This window comes from Oncorhynchus kisutch, linkage group LG28 (genome assembly GCF_002021735.2).
Source record: "Oncorhynchus kisutch isolate 150728-3 linkage group LG28, Okis_V2, whole genome shotgun sequence".
Lineage (NCBI taxonomy): Eukaryota > Metazoa > Chordata > Actinopteri > Salmoniformes > Salmonidae > Oncorhynchus > Oncorhynchus kisutch.
This window is the reverse complement of record NC_034201.2, coordinates 1,788,537-1,811,045: the sequence shown is the minus strand read 5'-3', so window position 1 is coordinate 1,811,045 and position 22,509 is coordinate 1,788,537. Positions and strand designations below refer to the sequence as shown.

At 43.7% G+C, this 22,509-nt stretch overlaps 1 protein-coding gene across 3 annotated transcripts; it reads right to left on the bottom strand.

Moving 5' to 3' along the window:
- Nucleotides 1-204: 204 nt before the first annotated feature.
- Nucleotides 205-22,509, bottom strand: LOC109872584 (RAC-beta serine/threonine-protein kinase). Of its 3 annotated transcripts, none has more exons than XM_020463866.2 (14): nt 22,489-22,509; nt 20,653-20,817; nt 20,325-20,453; nt 19,967-20,078; nt 19,620-19,767; nt 10,730-10,861; nt 10,204-10,269; nt 10,005-10,073; nt 8,712-8,834; nt 8,211-8,339; nt 5,025-5,239; nt 4,730-4,817; nt 2,835-2,937; nt 205-1,957 (listed from the first exon to the last, which is right to left on the bottom strand). In XM_020463866.2, the coding sequence occupies exons 2-14, from the start codon at nt 20,696-20,698 to the stop codon at nt 1,878-1,880; spliced, it is 1,440 nt and encodes a 479-aa protein (XP_020319455.1). In that variant the 5' UTR covers nt 20,699-20,817; nt 22,489-22,509; the 3' UTR covers nt 205-1,877. The 3 variants fall into 3 exon arrangements, with proteins under 3 accessions (XP_020319455.1, XP_020319453.1, XP_020319454.1); XM_020463864.2 differs by lacking the exon at nt 22,489-22,509 and adding an exon at nt 21,997-22,306; XM_020463865.2 differs by lacking the exon at nt 22,489-22,509 and adding an exon at nt 20,982-21,980.

The window sequence follows — 22,509 nt, the reverse complement described above, 5'->3', positions numbered from 1 at the left end:
GGACGTGTGAGGGGCTGAGCAGTCTGTGCCATGAAGTGATCCTCGCTATCCTTGTTACAGTTCCCGCCAAGTGAGTATGTTACACGTGTGTGTGTGTGTGTGTGTGTGTGGGAGGGGGGTTATACAATACACATGCAAGCATGAACAGACAGGTGTGACATGCATACAGGTGTCTCACACACACGGTATACAACTAAAAACAAATACATACAATGAGATCCTTTAATTGAAATAAGTCAGGGGAAACAGACTTTCATTTAGACATTTATGAATGGTTTTCTTAAACGAGAGTAGTAATGTCTTCAAAGGGGTCAGGGAAACAGCAAGGTGGAATAGAGAAAAGTTCCTCTCAGAAATGATTTCAAAATGGCACACAATGGACACAAGGCTCACATGACTAACAGAACATTTGAGAACAACCTGAATCTCCTCGTCTCGACCAGCAACCGTCAGCAGTGAGACCAGGCAACTAGGAGCAGGCGTGATTACATTCAACACACACCTGGTGTTGTGACCAGAACGGCAACCCTTCACTGATCCACTCATAAATACCTTTGTGGCCGTTTATGACAATTGAAAAAATAAAATACTTGTGCGAAGCAACAAGATAACAATAAAACATACAAATCTTATAATTAGAGTAAAAGGAGGTCTGCTTAAGTATATAAGGCTGCGTTTACACAGGTAGAATAATTCTGATCTTTTCACTAATTGGTCTTTTGACCAATTAGATCAGCTCTGAAAAAGATCTGTGATTGGTCATAAGATATCAATTGGACTGCCTGTGTAACTGCAGCCCCAGTGCTCGTCGACGCTTGTAAATCATATGGCTGGTGTGTCTCAGAGCAGAGGTGTTGAGACCAGTCCTTAATTAAAAACAGGGTTTTACAAAATGTACATGTACACCTTGTACAGTGATTCCCTAAATCCCATTCCTCTGTAGCACTTGCTGTTCTATTCACAACGAGCAGTCAGAAACAAGAGCGTAATACTAGTTCATTTCATTGGATTACAGTTCAAATGGTAGTACTCTGTCCTGCATCTTCTCATATTTCAGAGTAGGTTCTTGAGTGTCGGAAACATCCGTGTAGTGTGACGTGGCAAATTAATCTACTTATACTCGCCAGGCAAGTTTACGTCAATCAGCGAGCTCACACACAAACACGACCGCACTCTGACACACACGAAATGCAGACATTCAATTTTGTATCGCTTCTCTCCAAGCATAGTCAAACACATTGAGGGAGAAACATCTTAATTGTTACCACCACCACAAATTTACCCCCCCCCCCCCTCCCAGTAGAACTACTTCAACACTATTGGTAACAGCTAGTTCCAGAAAAAGACCACTTGAATAAATCACAGAAATATGACTCCTTATCAACTGTAACAATCGGAGGGGGGGTGTAATATTTTTCTCATTTTTGAAAATAATCAGTTTGACTTTTTTTCCCCTCTTCTACCCCAGCTGTGTGAGTTACTGGGTTAGTGTGAGAGGGGCAAGGGGAGAAAGAAAGAGCGAGAGAAGAACGAAATGATAAATCAGTGCCTCAAATCTGAGGAGCAGTAGTGTCCTATAGCGCCACCTATAGGTTCTAGTCCTCCCTGTGCATGGCTGATGTGCTACTGCTGACGACGTGAGGTACTGAGGTCCTGTGTGGTTCACAGGCTGCATTTGTGCATGACCATAGTGTAGGCGAAGTTTGAGAAGACAAGATGGCTGCAAGCCTAGGCACTTAGATCCCCGCTGTAACCAGAGATCCATCAGCCTGTGGTGTCTCAAGACTGCAGTCTTTTTTTTTTTTTTTACAAGTGTGGACGCGAGTGTGTGAGCTGATGCGGTATGGGTCTCTCCAGTGTGTGTATGGTGGAGACTGTCACTCTCGTATGCTGGCGGAGTAAGAGAACTGGGGGAAGTGCGCTGGCTGGTTGGGGTCCTCACAGTCCAGATTGTCATCTGGAAAACAGAGAAAACAGTGTCAGCGCCGTAACGTCGTCCCTGCTGGTGGCATAAAGTGGCACAAATCAGGTTTCCATCCAACCTTTTTATGCGAGTAAAGTATATGTTGGATAAATAAAATATCACGACAGATGTGATGGAAACAGCAAATTTGACGGTCAAATTTCCAAACGTCACCAAAACTAAATACGCTAAACAATATTGATAGGGGGGGAAAAATATATCTATAGTTACATATCGGGATACTATTTTTGACGATTATAAAGACAATATCGCTAGTTGGCTGTACCTGCACCAAAAAATATATTTTCATAGCGTGTTCTCGATCTTTTTAAATAGCAAGACATTTTGTTTTCAGCACTTATTTACCTAACTGAACAAAAAATAAAAAACTTGTTTTCACATGTGCGTGCGCCTGCTAATGTTTTTTTATTCCAGCAATATGTTTGGAACATCGAATCGCAATGCGTATAGAATCATGAGAATCACAATACATCTCGGCACCTAAGTATCGTGATGTCCCTGGCAATTTCCTGCATCTTTGTGTGTCAGCAAAATGAATAATGCAAGAAATGGCAGTGGAAATGCCTTTATGCTCAAATATCCATATCAAATCAAACTTGGGAGTCAATGATTTGGTGTGTGGTCCACCCAGTACGACTCGGGAAAGCATGCCACATTTTAGGCTATAGATAAAATAAGAAATTCACAGGGTGGTGATAGTGCAGTGATGAGCTTGATGCTCCTTTTGTTTTTATGTACATTTTAGAATACTCGCGTAAACATCTATCGCCAATTGGATGAAAATATAGCTACACACTACTAAACACACTTGCAAACTCACATGCACGCATAAACACACACACAAACTCACACTTGTCTGGAGGTGTGACTGTGATGGTCTGTGCCGTGAACTCATCGTCAAAGTAGCGGGTGTCGGTCTCCGAAGTCACCTGAGGCTTGAAGGGCGGAGTCAGCTGAGGTAGAGAGCAGAGATTGGCTAAATGGTCCAGAAGTAGACATCACAGTACCAACCTTTCCTCTGCCATCTCAGAAGACTTGTAAAACATATTGATATTGGCTGAGTTCGAGACCATCAAATGTGTGATGCGTTGTGGCTAAATTCTGATTGACTGCCATCTACAAATAATAACAATCTATGATGCAACCAACTCTGTGGCCTTATGGTTAAAGTGTCCGCCTGGAGATTGATAGGTTGAGTCATACCAAAGACTCTGAAAATGGGACCTCATGCCTCTCTGCTTGGCACTAGTTTCAAGTTTTACTTTCACAAGACATCTGTGGCATTGAGACAAAACTGCCCATTTTAGAGTGGCATTTTGTCCCCCAGCACAAGGTGCACCTGTGTAATTATCACATTGTTTTACCAGCTTATTGATATGCCACACCTGTCAAGTGGATGGATTGTCTTGGCAAAGGAGAAATGCTCACTAAACAGTCAAAAAAGGGTGCAACATTTTAGAGAGATATTTTATTTCAGCTCATAAAACATGGAACCAACACTTTACATGTTGAGTTCATATTTTTGTTCAGTATAGGTAGGTGGGTGAGGGCAGTGTGACATGCAATTGAGATTGCATCGTCTGTTATGGCAGCATGCAAGTTAGATTGGGTCTAGGGTGTCTGGGATGATGGAGTTGATGTGTGCCATAACCAGCCTTTCAAAGCACTTCATGATTACAGATGTGAGTGCTACAGGGTGGTAGTCATTGTGGCATGAAGCCTTAGAGTTCTTGGGAACAGGAATGACGGTCATCTTAAAACATGTGGATTACAGACTCCGACAAAGAGAATATGTCTGCAATCTGATCTGATCTCTGAGAACATGCCCTGGAATACAGCCAGGCCCCGCGAGTGTTTACCTGATTAAAGACCTTACTCACATCGGCCTCAGAGAGAGAGATCACTCACTTGTCGAAGTGTGCATAAAATGGGTTGAGTTCATCTGGTAGAGAGGCATACACACGGCTGGGTCTTCCTTTGTAATCCGTAATGGGCTGTAGCCCCTCCCACAGGCGACAGGGTCGGAGCCTGTGTATTATAGTTCTGTACTATATTATGTATTATAGTTCCACTGAAATTTATTGGCAATCAGTGTTGCTTCCTAAGTGGACAGTTTGATTTCACAGAAGTGTGATTGACTATTCTTACATGGTCCCGTTGCTCGTTTGATGACTCTGCGGAGGTCGTAGCAGGAGTTCTTGTACTTATTCCTGTCCTCAGCAGTAGCCTCAGGGTTGTCTGTGATGGCCCTGTGTGCAGTAGCCCTGTCCTTTAGTTCAGCGCCAACCTCTGTGTTAATCCGGGGCTTTTGATTGGGGGAAGCAGCGAACCTTCACTGTTGGGACAACTATTGCCGATGCATTTCCTTATGAAGCTGGCGACAGAGGTGGTTAGCTTGTTGATGGTATCGTCAGTCTCTCTGAACATATTCCAATCATCAAGGAAAAGGACTCGGGATCCTCTCTGCTTAGTACTCAGCATTAAGGAAAATAATTTGCTTTAGGCCCTGCGAAATACTAGCACCCTGTCCAGTGGGTGCACGAGGGGTACTTCTACATCAAGCTGCCTCACGCTACAGAAACAAGTGATCGTCTCCTGCCCTATGGGGCGTTCTAGCTCAGACAAGGCTAATTCATTTACTTATTGATGATGCAAGGTCATTTGGGAATCAGTCATTCAGCAGTTGATGTCAAACAACATTTGACTGATTCAGTACCACTAATCTATCAGCCTATATTCACTCACCTTCCTATCTACCACATCCTGCCAGTTGATGGAGGTGAAGAACTTGTGGGACATCACATCTTTGGCATCATCTGGTCCTCCCCCTAACCTGTCAATAAACAACAGAATATCAGAGAACCCAGCTCGATTCGCACCAGTATTTTCTACTACATTAGGGGCTGTGTGTGCAGGCCTGCAATCATGAGCACACACACCTTTCTTGAGCAGACACCCAGCCTAACACAAATGGTGTCCTCCCTGAGCAGGCCAGTCAAACAGTCACACAGAACCATATCCCAACCCCACCACGACGTACCTCTGCTTGGGGTCCTTTTTGAGCAGGCCTGCGAGCAGCGCCTTGCCCTCGGGGGCCAGGTTCCGGGGGAAGCGGATCTCCTCCATGAGGATGAGCTCAAACAGCCGCTCATGGTCCTGGTTGTAGAAGGGCAGCCGACCGCACATCATCTCGTACATGACCACGCCCAAGCCCCACCAATCCACAGCGCGACCGTAGTCATTGTCCTCCAGCACCTTGACGTGCAGGGAGGTAGGGGGGAAAAAAACGGTCTTAGTCACTTTATGGGGGCCTTCAAAAATAACTGTTCCATAGGCGATTGATGACATTAGCATAGTGGGATACCTCCAATCTAAATACTCACTGCGTTAAGATTAACTTTTTTTTTAAACAATAGAGAATCAGTAGATAAGAGAACCAATCTTAAGCATGATATCTGCGGGTTCCATGAAGTAGAATTTTAAACTTTAAGACCTTTTTAATGCCACTTGGAATACAATTTAATACCAATTTTGAGGTCTGCACACCACACAATTGCTAATATTCCTTTCCAGAAATGAGCCCATGTTAGCAAAAATAAGTTTAGGGCTGGCTCTAACAAGGCTATAGACTACAGGGTTCATATTATCAGGCAGGTGTGTTATTTTAGCAATGAGCATTCTCCTGTAGGCTAAAGGATGGAAACTACACACAAAAAAGAAACGTCCTCTTGTCAACTGCGATTATTTTCAGCAAACGTAACATGTGTAAATATTTGTATGAACATAACATTAAACGACTGAGACAAACTGAACAAGTTCCTCAGACATGTGACTAACAGAAATGGAATCATGTGTCCCTGAACAAAGGGGTGGTCAAAATCAAAAGTAACAGTCAGTATCTGGTGTGGCCACCAGCTGCATTAAGTACTGCAGTGCATTCCACTCCTCATGGACTGCACCAGATTTACCAGTTCTTGCTGTGAGATGTTACTCCACTCTTCCATAAAGGCACCTGCAAGTTCCCGGACATTTCTGGGGGGAATGGCCCTAGCACTCACCCTCCGATCCAACAGGTCCCAGACGTGCTCAATGGGATGAGATCCGGGCTCTTCGCTGGCCATGGCAGAACACTTGACATTCCTGTCTTGCAAGAAATCACGCATAGAACGAGCAGTATGGCTGGTGGCATTGTCATGTTGGAGGGTCATGTCAGGATGAGCACCACATGAGGGAGGAGGACATCTTCCCTGTAACGCACAGTGTTGAGATTGCCTGCAATGACAACAAGCTCAGTCCGATGGTACTGTGCCAGACCATGACGGACACTCCATCACGACCCCGCTCCAGAGTACAGGCCTCAGTGTAACGCGCATTCCTTCGACGATAAACGCAAATCCGACCATCACCCCTGGTGAGCTGGGGAGACAAAACCGCGACTCGTCAGTGAAGAGCACTTTTGCCAGTCCTGTCTGGTCCAGCGACGGTGGGTCTGTGCCCATAGGCGACGTTGTTGCCGGTGATGTCTGGTGAGGACCTGCCTTACAACAGGCCTACAAGCCTTCAGTCCAGCCTCTCAGCCTATTGTGGACAGTCTGAGCACTGATGGAGGGATTGTGCGTTCCTGGTGTAACTCGGGCAGTTGTTGATGCCATCCTGTACCTGCCCGCAGGTGTGATGTTCAGATGTACCGATCCTGTGCAGGTGTTGTTACACGGTCTGCCACTGCGAGGACGATCAGCTGTCCGTCCTGTCTCCCTGTAACGCTGTCTTAGGCGTCTCACAGTACAGACATTGCAATTTATTGCCCTGGCCACATCTGCAGTCCTCATGCCTCCTTGCAGCATGCCCGAGGCACGTTCACACAGATGAGCAGGGACCCTGGGCATCTGTCTTTGGTGTTTTTCAGAGTCGGTAGAAAGGCCTCTTTAGTGTCCTACATTTTCATAACTGTGACCTTAATTGCCTTCCGTCTGTAAGCGGTTCGTGTCTTAACGACCGTTCCACAGGTGCATGTTCATTAATTGTTTATGGCTCATAGAACAAGCATGGGAAACAGAGTTTAAACCCTGTGAAGATCTATGAAGTTATTTGGATTTTTACTAAATTATCTTTAAAAGACAGGGTTCTGAAAAAGGGACATTTCTTTTTTTGCCGAGTTTAGTAGCATAGTGGCTAGGCTATAGATGGATGAAGCATGAGTTTGTCCATGTGCATTTGTTTAGGATACCCCTACGCGATAATTCATTACAAACGAGCTAGATGACAAACAAAGTGTTCAGGAATGTAGCTTCGATACCAATACCAGCTTTGTATAATTATACTCAATACCATAACTGTGAAAAAATGTCAAATAGTCAAAAATACAGCACTGTTACTGTATAAAACACGTGATCAACTCTCCATCTGGAGAGCTAGGTCACTGGGTGTGCAGTCTTTTTATCCAACACTGCTCAAACACAACCGAGTCAGCATAACAAGGTCCTGTTGAGCAGTTGATTTAGAGTAGGGCTGGAACATAAGTCTACACACCCAGTTAGTCTACACACCCAGTTAGGCTTGGACAATATACTGTATAGGGGCGGCAGGTAGCCTAGAGGTTAGCGCATTGGGCCAGTAACCGAAAGGTTGCTAGATCAAATCCCCAAATAACAAGGTAAAAAAAAAAAAAATGTCCTTCTGCCCCTGAACAAGGCAGTTAACCCACTGTTCCTAGGCCGTCATTTTAAATAATAATTTGTTCTTAACGGACTTGCCAAGTTAAATAACAAATCAAGATCCCGGTTGCCTAAATTGTTTTGTGCGTCAAATGGTGTGTGTGTGTGTGTGTGTGTGTGTGTATGTATATATATATACACAGTGCCTTCGGAAAGTACTCAAGACACCTTGAGTTTTTATTTACATTTTGATTTAATCTAAAACTGATTAAACTTTTTTTTTCATCAATCTATATCCATAATGAAAAAGCAAAAATTGGTTTAGAAATGTTAGCTAATTTATTAAAAATAAAAACTGAAAAATGACATATACATAAGTATTCCGACCCTTTACTCAGCACTTTGTTGAAGCAAGTTTTAGAAATATCTCAAGGATGATCAATGAAACCGGAAGCACCTGAGCTCAATTTTGAGTCTCATAGCAAAGGGTATGAATACTTATGTAAATAAGGTGTTATTGATTTTTAAGAATAACAATGTTGCACTAGCCATGCCCAGCACCATGCCCTCACCTCCGGTGCAAGGTACTCTGGGGTGCCACAGAAGGTCTTCATGGTGGCGCCATCCGTGATACCTTCCTTACATAGCCCAAAGTCTGTGATTTTAACATGTCCGTCATTGTCCAGCATTAGATTCTCCAGCTGAGAAAAGACACCAGGATGGATGAGACATTAGAACAGAGTGCCTGGTGATGTCACTATCAAAGGTTACAGTTGAGTAAGTTAAATCAGTCTGCATCCTGAGAGAACACCGACTTATATGATGATCTTGATGGCTAGCTAGCAAACGGAATCAGCCGTCCAGGTCATCCCATTTTCGAGTGTCAATTGATTTTAAAAAGTTGTGCTTCACATGTCACACCAACAACTGTGAGAATGGTCAAATGGTACTTTTTGTAAACATCTTGAGAATTTACACAAGGCATGATTATTATTACAATTTGAAAAAAACAAAATCCTTTGATGTATGAAGGGAGCAAAGAGCAGGACACAATCAACACAGATAGTGCTTACCTTCAGGTCCCTGTATACCACATCACGAGAGTGGAGGTACTCCAATGCAGATACAATCTCAGCGCCATAGAAACGGGCCCGGTCTTCCGTGAACACGCGATCCCGAGACAGGTGGAAGAAGAGCTGTAGGGAAAAATACAGCAAGAGAGTGTAAAAAGGTGAAATTATTCATTTGAGATGCTTTAATATAAAAAATGTCCTTGATTGCTTGAACACGATTTCTGCAACAGCCACTAAACTGCAAGTGTTTGCCAAAACAAAACATTTCTCTTGCTAAATGCACTAACACCACCAAAACATAAAATACCTTTCACACTATCTGTGTGAACGCATGTGGTTGAATCATCAGCATACATGGACACACATTCTGTTTTATTCCAGTGGCAACAGGTCATTGGTAAAAATAGAAAAGAGGGCCTAGAGAGCTTCCCTGCCATACACCAGATTGAACATGTTTGACATTATAGAAGATTCCATTAAAAGAAAACACAGTTCTATTAGATAGATAGCTCTGAATCCACAATATGTTATAGGTTGGATATCAAATGCTGCACTGAAATGTAACAGTACAGCTCCCACAATCTCTTTATCAATTTCTTTCAACCAATCATCAGTCATTTGTGTCAGTCCAGTACACGTGTGCCCTTCTCTAAGCTTGCTGATAGTCTTGTTAATTTGTTTACAGCCATATAGCATTGTATTAGGTGAAACAACATTTTTCTAAATGTTTGCTAAGAGCTGTCAGCAAGTTGATAGGTTTGCTATTATAACTAGTAAAGCCCGCTTTACCAGTCTTGGGTAGCGGAATGACTTCTGCTTCCCTCTAGGCCTGAGGGCAAGCACTTTCCACTATGCTCATATTAAAGACATGACAGAAAGGAGTGGCTATAGAGTCAGCTACCATCCTCCCTAGATGAACATCTAAATTGTCAATGAGAAAATGTATTTTATAAAACAAACTAACACCCTTAGACCTTTGTTTGGTGACATGTGTTCTATCTGAATCCATCAGAATGGTATCATTCGTCATCAAATGGTAATTTCACCAGATCAGTGTTTCTTAATTCTGGTCCTGGGGTACATTTAGTTTTTTCTCTCTTGTAATGGAGATTTGTGTCAAATGTTTAGCAAAAAAAGTGTTTAGCATGAAAACAATGTGAAATGACAAACCAAAAAAAGTATTAAAAAATATATATTTTGGCCATATGGATACGTTTCAATCAGTGTTCAAACAATTGATAAAACTGTAATTACACATTCATGTTTGTGTGTGTGTGTCATTGGGACGCCCACCTCTCCTCCGTTGGCGTATTCCATCACAAAACATAATCGGTCATGAGTCTGGAAAGCGTATTTCAGTGTCTGGAAGAGTGGAATGAGACAATTGATTAATTTCTCATCCCGCAAGCCCTCCTATAAATAAACAGCATGTGTGGGTGTTCTGTTTTGGACCAGCACACGTAATAGGTTGACAGTAACACAGAACACTCACTGTGAGGAAGGGATGACGGGTGTTCTGTAACACTCTGCTCTCTGTAACCGTGTGCGCAACCTCATCCTGGACACACATTTACACAAATCAGAGGGCCAGCCTTTCACAGCAACAATAAACACCAAAACACAGTACTTAGACCCTTAGCTTATAACTAATTATAAACTGGGTGGTTCGAGCCCTGAATGCTCACTGGCACATCAAACCGTATACCATAACATTTAGTTTTACTGCTCTAATTACATTGGTAACCAGTTTATGATAGCAATAAGGTACCTAGGGGGTTTGTGGTATATGGCCAATATACCACAGTTAAGGGCTGTGTCCTAGCACTCTACGTTCCACATACCACACCCCCTCTGGCCTTATTGCTTAAATATACCACTCACCACCTAAAAATGCCATATACAGGACAATCGGACTAACTAGATTAGGCCTAATACCAAAGGATCGTAATTTCCCAATAAATTGATGGCCAGTATTCTTCACCACTGTAAAGTGGTATAGGTTAGGCCTATTTCTTTACCTTAGCGATGATGACCTCCTTGCGCAGGATCTTCATGGCGTAGTGCATCCCCGTGGCTTTCTCCTTCACCAGGATAACCTTGCCAAATGTGCCTTTCCCCAGCAGCTTCAGGTAGTCAAAGTCACTCATCGTCTGACAACACAGAAACAGGGTTGAAAATTCAACCATTTTATCTTATGTAACCCAGCCCAGCCAAACACCTTGATGATGAACTATGATACTTAATAACAGATCATTCACACCATAGACAAAATTGCCACAGGGGGTGGGGGGCATGTCCTTACCCAATATTCAGAACAGGTCGATTCATCCCCCCCAATAATTTATTTTAAAACTATAATTGGTTGGGGCCCCCAGCTAGCATATGAACACAAACTATACTAAATACACTGCTCAAAAAAATAAAGGGAACACTAAAATAACACATCCTTGATCTGAATGAATGACATATTCTTATGAAATACTTTTCTGTACATAGTTGAATGTGCTGACAACAAAACCACAAAAATTATCAATGGAAATCAAATTTATCAATTTGGAGTCACACTCAAAATTAAAGTGGAAACCCACACTACAGGCTGATCCAACTTTGATGTAATGTCCTTAAAATAAGTCAAAATGAGGCTCAGTAGTGTGTGTGGTCTCCACGTGCCCTGTATGACCTCCCTAGGTCTAGCATTGTCTTGCATTAGGAGGAACCCAGGGCCAACCGCACCAGCATATGGTCTCACAAGGGGTCTGAGGATCTCATCTCGGTACCTAATGGCAGTCAGGCTACCTCTGGCGAGCACATGGAGGGCTGTGCGGTCCCCCAAAGAAATGCCACCCCACACCATGACTGACCCACCGCCAAACCGGTCATGCTGGAGGATGTTGCAGGCAGCAGAACGTTCTCCACGGCGTCTCCAGACTGTCACGTGCTCAGTTTGAACCTGCTTTCATCTGTGAAGAGCACAGGGCGCCAGTGGCGAATTTGCCAATCTTGGTGTTCTCTGGCAAATGCCAAACTTCCTGCACGGTGTTGGGCTGTAAGCACAACCCCCACCTGTGGACGTCGGGCCCTCATGGAGTCTGTTTCTGACCGTTTGAGCAGACACATGCACATTTGTGGCCTGCTGGAGGTCATTTTGCAGGGCTCTGGAAGTGCTCTTCCTGCTCCTCCTTGCACAAAGGCGGAGGTAGCGGTCCTGCTGCTGGGTTGTTGCCCTCCTACGGCCTCCTCCACGTCTCCTGATGTGCTGGCCTGTCTCCTGATAGCGCCTCCATGCTCTGGACACTACGCTGACAGACACAGCAAACCTTCTTGCCACAGCTCGCATTGATGTGCCATCCTGGATGAGCTGCACTACCTGAGCCACTTGTGTGGGTTGTAGACTCCGTCTCATGCTACCACTAAAGTGAAAGCGACGCCAGCATTCAAGTGACCAAAACATCAGCCAGGAAGTATAGGAACTGAGAAGTGGTCTGTGGCCACCACCTGCAGAACCACTCCTTTATTGGGCGTGTCTTGCTAATTGCCTATAATTTCCACCTGTTGTCTATTCCATTTGCACAACAGCATGTGAAATTTATTGTCAATCAGTGTTGCTTCCTAAGTGGACAGTTTGATTTCACAGAAGTGTGATTGACTTGGAGTTACATTGTGTTGTTTAAGTGTTCCCTTTATCTTTTGGAGCAGTGCATATCCACAGGTCACCAAAAAATTATTGTTTTTCAATGAAGGTCTACAGTAGCCTCAACAGCACTCAGTAGGGTAGAACCATGGTGTAGCCGGAGGACAGCTAGTTTCCATCCTCCTCGGGGTACATTTGCTTCAATCCTAAAACCTAGGAGGTTGTTAGGTTCTAAATAAACAAGAGTAAAAAGTAACAGACAACTATAAAAAGTTCAAACCAAGTGTATTCACCCAATGGGTCAGACAGCTGAAGAGACAAAGACATGTTCCCACCAGCACAATTGTGTATATATACACACACCACACTTTAGGTAAAGTCTCTTCCTCTTCGCTAAACATTACACCTTTATTGCTAGGCAGGAAAATAATGTTGGTAATAAACGGTTCCTTCTCCCTTAATGTGACCTGACCTCGGCACCCATTCCTCACTAATCTACAGCTCTCCACCCTTATCAGTGACCGCAACCATGTGATGGCCTTTCCCTTACTCGGTAACATTCCAAGCCCCTGGCTCATATCCAAAATTAATTGACTCCAACATATACATTCCTCCTACAGATAACCATTCACTTTTGGGGTAGAAACCAGACTGTGGGCCTTCTCCTTTCCATAGGATACCTGATGTCTAACAATAACATGTTCAGACAGAACATAAACGTTCTGCATTCCCCTCTCTCCCTCCATACCATGAACAAGGATATTCATATTTCAAGTTTAGAAGTCTATAAGAGCTCTTGCAGCATGAACTGACATGTCCACCTAATCAAAAGATCAGAAAATGGATCCAGTACTAAAAGCAGAAGCTACTGCTAGCTAGCCCTGCAGTTCATAAAATGTGGTGAGTAGTGAGTAACACAAAGGAGAGATGTTTTTGTCACTGACTTAGCTAGCAAATGCAGCTAGCCTACTCAAACACCAGGATCAAACAGAAGCATGCTATGTTAGCTAGCTGGCTATCCAACACTGGAACTCTTTCAAGTCAAGGTAAGCTTTTGGTTTTATGAATTTATTGCCACCGAGTCGTGGCTGAACGACAACATGATTAACATACAGCTGGCAGGTTAAGCTTTTTCGGCAGGATAGTACAGCGTCTTCTGCAGCGGCCTATATATATATTTGTAAACAAAAGCTGGTGCACAAAATCTAAGGAAGTCTCAAGGTTTTGCTCGCCTGAGGTAGAGTATCTCATGATAAGCCGTAGACCACACAATTTACCAAGAGAGTTTACACCTATACTTTTGATACATGTCTATATACCACCGCAAAGAGATGCTGGCACTAAGACCGCACTCAATGAGCTGTATACGGCCATTAGCAAACAGGAAAATGCTCATCCAGAGGCGGCGCTCCTAGTTGCCGGGGACTTTAATGCAGGGAAACTTCCGTTCTACCTAATCTCTACCAACATGTTAAATGTGCAACCAGAAGGGAAAAACACTCTAGACCACCTTTACTCCACAAACACAGAGAGACGCGTACTAAGCTCTTCCTCGCCCTCCACTTGGCAAATCTGACCATAATTAGATCCTCCCGATTCTTGTTTATAAGCAAAAACTAAAGCAGGGCGCACCAGTAACTTGGTCAATAAGAAAGCAGTCAGATGTAGCAGACGCTAAGCTACAGGACTGTTTTGCTAGCACAGACTGGGAAATGTTCTGAGATTCTTCCGATGGCATTGAGGAGCAAACCACATCAGTCACTTCATCAATAAGTGCATCAATGACGTCGTCCCGACAGTGACCGTACGTACATACCCCGACCAGAAGCCATGGATTACAGGCAACACCCACACTGAGGGTAGAGCTGCCGCTTTCAAGGAGCGGGACTCTAAACCGGAAGCTTTTAAGAAATCACGCTATACCCTCCAACGAACCATCAAACACACAAAGCATCAATACAGGACTAAGATTGAATTGTACTACACCGGCTCCGTTGCTCGTTGGATGACGCAGGCCTTGTGAACTATTAGACTACAAAGGGAAGCACAGCCGCGAGCCACCCAGTGACACAAACCGACCAGACAAGCTAAATTGCTTCTATGCTCGCTTCAAAGCAAGTAACACAAACATGCATGAGAGCACCAGCTGTTCCGGATGACTTAATCATTCACAACGCCGCAGGGCCTGACGGATTACCAGGACGTGTACTCCAAGCATGTATTCACTGACATTTTCAACCAGTCCCTGATTGAGTCTGTAGTACCAACATGTTTCAAGCAGACCACCAAAGTCACTGTGCCCAAGAACACTAAGGTAACCTGACTAAATGACTACCGACCTGTAGCACTCACGTCTGTAGCCATGAAGTGCTTTGGAAGGCTGGTCAATGCTCACATCAACACCATCGTCCCAGAAACCCTAGAACCTCTCAAGTTTGCATACCGACCCAACAGATCCACAGATGATGCAATCTATATTGCACTCAACACTGCCCTATACAACCTGGACAAAGGAACACATACAGTTGATCGGAAGTTTACATACACTTAGGTTGGAGTCATTAAAACTCATTTTTCAACCACTCCACAAATTTCTTGTTAACAAACTATAGTTTTGGCAAGTCGGTTAGGACATCTGTGTGCATGATAAGTAATTTTTCCAACAATTGTTTACAGACAGATTATTTCACTGTATCGCAATTCCAGTGGGTCAGAAGTTTACATACACTGTGCCAAAGACTGCGCCTTTAAACAGCGTGGAAAATTCCCAAAAATTATGTCATGGCTTTAGAAGCTTCTGATAGGCTAATTGACATCATTTGAGTCAATTGGAGGTGTACCTGTGAATGTATTTCAAGGCCTACCTTCAAACTCAGTGCCTCTTTGCTTGACATCATGGGAAAATCTAAAGACATCAGCCAAGACCCCAGAAAAAAATTGTAGACCTCCACAAGTCTGGATCATCCTTGAAGGTACCACGTTCATCTGCACAAACAATAGTACGCAAGTATAAACAATATGGTACCACAAAGCCGTCACACCGCTCAGGAAGGTGACGCGTTCTGTCTCCTAGAGATGAACATACTTTGGTGAGAAAAGTACAAATCAATCCCAGAACAGCAGCAGAGGACCTTGTAAATATGCTGGAGGAAACGGTATAAAAGTATCGATATCCACAGTAAAACAAGTCCTATATCGACATAACCTGAAAGGCCGCTCAGCAAGGAAGAAGCCACTGCTCCAAAACCATCATAAAAAAGTCAGACTACGGTTTGCAACTGCACATGGGGACAACGATCGTACTATTTGCTGCAAGAGGGACTGGTGCACTTCACAAAATAGATGGCTTCATGAGGGGGGATAATTATGTGGATATATTGAAGCAACATCTCAAAATATCAGTCAGGAAGTTAAAGCTTGGTCGCAAATGGGTCATGACCCTAAGCATACTTCCAAAGTTGTGGCAAAATGGCTTAAGGACATCAAAGTCAAGGTATTGGAGTGGCCATCACAAAGCCCTGACCTCAATCCCATAGAAAATGTATGGGCATAACTGAAAAAGCGTGTGCGAGCAAGGAGGCCTACAAACCTGACTCAGTTACACCAGCTCTATCAGGAGGAACAGACCAAAATTCCTCCAACCTATTGTGGGAAGCTTGTGGAAGGCTACCCGAAACATTTGACCCAAGTTAAACAATTTAAAGGCAATGCTAACAAATACTAATTGAGTGTATGTAAACTTCTGACCCACTGGGAATGTGATGAAAGAAATACAGTGCCTTGCGAAAGTATTTGGCCCCCTTGAACTTTGCGACCTTTTGCCACATTTCAGGCTTCAAACATAAAGATATAAAACTGTATTTTTTTGTGAAGAATCAACAACAAGTGGGACACAATCATGAAGTGGAACGACATTTATTGGATATTTCAAACTTTTTTAACAAATCAAAAACTGAAAAATTGGGCGTGCAAAATTATTCAGCCCCTTTACTTTCAGTGCAACAAACTCTCTCCAGAAGTTCAGTGAGGATCTCTGAATGATCCAATGTTGACCTAAATGACTAATGATGATAAATACAATCCACCTGTGTGTAATCAAGTCTCCATATAAATGCACCTGCACTGTGATAGTCTCAGAGGTCCGTTAAAAGCGCAGAGAGCATCATGAAGAACAAGGAACACACCAGGCAGGTCCGAGATACTGTTGTGAAGAAGTTTAAAGCCGGATTTGGATACAAAAAGATTTCCCAAGCTTTAAACATCCCAAGGAGCACTGTGCAAGCGATAATATTGAAATGGAAGGAGTATCAGACCACTGCAAATCTACCAAGACCTGGCCGTCCCTCTATACTTTCAGCTCATACAAGGAGAAGACTGATCAGAGATGCAGCCAAGAGGCCCATGATCACTCTGGATGAACTGCAGAGATCTACAGCTGAGGTGGGAGACTCTGTCCATAGGACAACAATCCGTCGTATATTGCACAAATCTGGCCTTTATGGAAGAGTGGCAAGAAGAAAGCCATTTCTTAAAGATATCCATAAAAAGTGTTGTTTAAAGTTTGCCACAAGCCACCTGGGAGACACACCAAACATGTGGAAGAAGGTGCTCTGGTCAGATGAAACCAAAATTGAACATTTTGGCAACAATGCAACACAGCTCATCACCCTGAACACACCATCCCCACTGTCAAACATGGTGGTGGCAGCATCATGGTTTGGGCCTGCTTTTCTTCAGCAGGGACAGGGAAGATGGTTAAAATTGATGGGAAGATGGATGGAGCCAAATACAGGACCATTCTGGAAGAATTCTGCAAAAGACCTGAGACTGGGACGGAGATTTGTCTTCCAACAAGACAATGATCCAAAACATAAAGCAAAATCTACAATGGAATGGTTCAAAAATAAACATATCCAGGTGTTAGAATGGCCAAGTCAAAGTCCAGACCAGAATCCAATCGAGAATCTGTGGAAAGAACTGAAAACTGCTGTTCACAAATGCTCTCCATCCAACCTCACTGAGCTCGAGCTGTTTTGCAAGGAGGAATGGGAAAAAATGTCAGTCTCTCGATGTGCAAAACTGATAGAGACATACCCCAAGCGACTTACAGCTGTAATCGCAGCAAAAGGTGGCGCTACAAAGTATTAACTTAAGGGGGCTGAATAATTTTGCACGCCCAATTTTTCAGTTTTTGATTTGTTAAAAAAGTTTGAAATATCCAATAAATGTCGTTCCACTTCATGATTGTGTCCCACTTGTTGTTGATTCTTCACAAAAAATACAGTTTTATCTCTTTATGTTTGAAGCCTGAAATGTGGCTAAAGGTCGCAAAGTTCAAGGGGGCCGAATACTTTCGCAAGGCACTGTAAAACACCATAGTGCCTTCAAAGCTTATCAATAAGCTAAGGACCCTGGGACTAAACACTTCCCTCTGCAACAGGATCCAGGATGTCCTGACAGGCCGCCCCCAGGTGGTAAGGGTAGTTAACAACACATCCGCCACGCTGAGCCTCAACACAGGGGCCCCTCATGGGTGCGTGCTCAGTCCCCGTTCACTCCTCACTCATAATGGTCAGGCACAACTCCAGCACCATCATTAAGTTTGCCGATGACAACAGCGGTAGGCCTTATTACGGACAAGGATGAGACAGCATATAGGGAGGAGGTCAAAGACCTGGCCGTGTGGTGCCAGGACAACAACCTCTCCCTCAATGTGATCAAGACTAAGGAGATGATTGTTGACTGCAGGAATAGGAGGACCGAGCACACCCCAATTCTCATCGACGGGCTGTAGTGGAACAGGTTGAGAGCTTCAAGTTCCTTCGTGTCCACAACACCAACAAACTATCATGGTCCAAACACACCAAGACAGTCGTGAAGAGAGCACAACAAAGCCTATTACCCCTCAGGCCACAAGCAATGCCATGTGTCCTCAGATCCTCAAAAGGTCGACAGCTGCACCATCGAGACCATGTTGCATCACTGCCTGGTACGGCAACTGCTCGGCCTCCGACCGCAAGGCACTACAGAGGGTAGTGCGTACGGCCCAGTACATCACTGTGGCCAAGCTTCTGCCATCCAGGACCTCTATACCAGGCTGTGTCAGAGGAAGGCCCTAAAAATTGCCAAACACTCCAGCCACCCTAGTCAAAGACTGTTCTCTCTGCTACCGCACAACAAGCGGTACCAGAGCGCCAAGTCCAGGTCCAAAAGGATTCTTAACAGATTCTACCCCCAAGCCATAAGACTCCTGAACAGCTAATTAAAGGGCTACCGAGACCCCTCTTATGCTGCTGCTCTCTGTTATAATCTATGCATAGTCACTTTCTCTCTACCTACATGTACATATTACCTAAATTACCCCGACTAACCGGTACCCCCGCACATCGACTCTGTACCGGTACCCCCTGTACATAGCCTCATTTGTTATTTCACTGCTGCTGTGTCAAATTATTTGTTACTTTTATTTTCTACTTATCTATTTTTACTTAACAATTTTTTTTTTACTTCTTAAAGCATTGTTGATTAAGGGCTTGTAAGTAAGGATTTCACTGTAAGATCTACACCTGTTGTATTTGGTGCTTGTGACAAATAAAATGTAATATGATATGATGAAAACGATGTAGGCTGTGTGTAGCAGTTATGATATTAAGGTTTAAGGAATTCTACAACCAAAATGATCCTGTGGTTTGTATGTAGCTGCTATGAAAGTTAACTGTTTGTGTGTGATCAGGGGTGTATTCATTCCACAGATGCTATTAAAAAATATTTAATAAACAGAAGCAAATGGAAGAGAGAGATAAACATACCTACATTTGTCCAATAGAAACTCTCGTTTGCAACTGTTGGGACTAATGATTACACCCTAGATCAGCTAGATGCAGGCAAGAGTGTGCAAGGCGGTATTGAATGTGTTACTGTCTCACCTTGACGACATATTTTCTCTCAACTTGTGCACATACGTTGTAAACTTTCAGTCATAAGCTAGGTTGTAGCAACCTCATGATATGTATATGGAACATTCTAGTATCATGTAGTAGCCTAAACCTATCGATGTTACATTGAGCTGGGTGAATGGAATATGCTGTGTGAATGGAATCATCCAATATGCTGTAACAGAAATAAGGCCATGCTCATAAAAAATTGATCATCCTCCCTCATCTTAAAAATGTCACCGACCACCACTGGTAGGAACAAACCAGGATTTAGCACCCAACCACATTGGAAGAATAATCTGAGTGAACATGTTGTCTATCATGTCATAGAAACACACTCACCACTTTGGAGCGGGTCTTGGACATGGCCACCTCCATCTCCTCCATGCTGCTGTTGTCGCTGGGAGAGCCAAACAGGTCCATGGGCTCTTCCTCCTCTCGCACCTTCAACCCATTGGCCACCGCCTGGATGGCACGCATCCACTCCTCTCTGACACACACACATACCCAAATAATGTGCAGTTACTACACCATAGTGAGCTTGTAGAATTCCTTCGAATCACTTTTGCCGATGACTTACACAGAAACATATCCATCCCTCCCTCCACCTCTATGTTGAATGTTATCCCTCCTCCCCACTCTTATCTACCCATTCTTACACCTCATAGTTGCCCCTATCCCCTCCTTACCTCTCTGCATTGCTTTCTACATGGAAGGTCCTCTCGATGACTGTTGTCCACTGCAGGCAGCGGATAACGAATGTGTTAGGCTTGGGCCGCTCTGTCTTCATCAGCTGGCATTCTGGGACAAACGGGGGGGATTACGGCATTACAAATGTTTTAATGCCGCAATCCCGTGTTTTTATCTCATTTAATTTGTGAAGTGTGTGAAGACCCCCAAAGCAACATCTAGCCTTGAAAACACAAACATTTCATTTAAATGTTATGTACAGAGGTGGCACTAAACACCCAGCAAAATAACAAAACACTGCCAGAGGCAAGAGCACAGGACATCAACAATAAAGTTTTCCCTTTGTAGGACCCTCACCTCCCACTGAGAAGTTGTTGAGCGGATGCAAGCTCTGGACGGACAGCTCAGGCTTCTCTTTGTAGCCGATGAAGGAGCCGTCACTTTTTAGGATGAAGTAGCGCGGCCTCCAAGTCTTAATGTACTCACCTGCACAGAGAGACAAGTGGGATTGAGTATACACCCCCTGAAAACTCTCATATAGCCTAGTCTGAGGTCAGCCACAATGTACATTCAGTGGCAACTACATACAGCCTGGAATGGTTGTTTCTCTGCCTGGCTTTGTCAGAAATTGTGTTTTGAAAGTGATTATATTAGCTGTGAATAATAATACATTGTGTGTCCTCACCTCTCTTGTGGAGCCATCCTTCTCGGACTACGCTGACCTCATTCATAGTCAAGGGTGGGATGCTCGTGGAAGGGGGTAGGGGAGGGGAACGGGTGGGGTTAAGGGAGGGGGGCCTGAGTGACTTGGACTGTCAGGAGGGTGTCAGTGTTTACAATAACCCAGCACCTAGACAAACAAACCACAACATGAGAGGAATATTAATGACAGCTAGCCTACATGAGTTTGTAAGACATAGGCTAGCCTACACAGAGTATGAAGAGATGAGCAGAGATTAACTGCATTTTGCATCCAATATGATTTTCCAGACAAAATTATTATTGGCACCTAACCTTTCTGGATGAATGACAAAAAACTACAACTTTTATTAAGCATAGCTTATATTTGACGCTGGGGCAAGACTTTGTTGGTGCTGCAAAAACAGATAGATCAAAGAAATGTGCCAGAGGGTACCAGTAAGTACACGAGCATGGCTGGGAGGGAGAAAGTGTTGCAATGGGTGTACAGAGAGCATTAGAGTTCGAATTGGTCAGTTAGCTTGGCTAGCAGACACCGTCAAATCAGCTGTTTAACATATAGCTAAAATAAACACTGTCCGACACTAATAAAGATGGCAAATTAGTTAGCTAGGCTACATCAAGTTTCAGGCTGACTTGAGACGCTGAGAGTCAAGACATGCTGGAAAAATCAGGCTGAAACTTGATGTAACTAAAGTTAACGTGCTACAGCTAAACAGTTAAGCGCAATGGCTCCAATCAATAACTTCTCGGTTTTGTTGGCAATCAACTGATGGTTGATCTGTAGCTTGCTAAATTTAAATAGTAACTTGAAACGGAATGGCATAAACTGTCTAAATGTTGTATTGACACTTCTATCTAAGTTAGATAGGCTATTCCTGTTTTTGGTAGGAAGCACACACGACACTAGCTATGAACTCTCTCATCATAGCAGCTAGCTAGCGTTAGCTGACAAGCCCAGCTTCAACTATGTTTGGACGAGGACTGACAACAACACCTGTCACTTTCCCACCCGCAACCGAAACTAAAACGTAACGTACAAATTGACCTTCTTGGCAACAACTTGGCGATTTAGCGACTCTTGAGCCAATATTGAAGAAACAAACATCAGAAAACTCCAAGTTAACTGTAAATGTAACCTTTTACGTTAGCTAGCTAACAGTTATAGTAGCTAACTTCCATTAATACTCCCCACCATGGGCTGGTATTAGGGTTCATCGGTGTCTACATTTTCCCCCTGTCAACCCTGCAACGTAACAAACAAGGCTCTCAGCTAACGTAGCGTTGCCCTTTTTTCTCTGCAGTGTAACTAGCTAACGCGTAACGTTACCGGAGTTTCGACCGTTTTCTGCGGTGGCGTGTTTGAGTCAGGGTGCACTAGTCTTCTAGTATGTACGCAGCAGAGCAGTAGCAAGCTATTTGCTCTTTGAATTAAAATGTCCAAAACTGTAAAAAGTATAAATGCGTATTTCTACAGCTGTTTTCTCTCCACGATGTTCTTGTTTAGGTCCGTTTATTTTACAGGCTCAATCCAGTAATTTACAGGACATCCGAGAAGGAATACCCCCCCCCCAAAAAAGTGTACAAACGGAAATGACGCAGACGGGGTACGTTTTACGGGCGTCAGCCTGAGCAAGAAGGCATATCAAACATTGTTTTAACCAACCCAAGATATACCAGAGCCCGTCCTTTCCTATGGGAAGAAATTAATCAGAACAAGCAAGGAGGTAAAAAAAAACAAGCAAGGAGGTGGTCAGAGCAAAGCACGAGATAGCCAGGTCCTATTGGCGCGTTCTAGAATTATTTGCATATTTCCACCTACTCTGTGAGGTGCGCTTGTGCA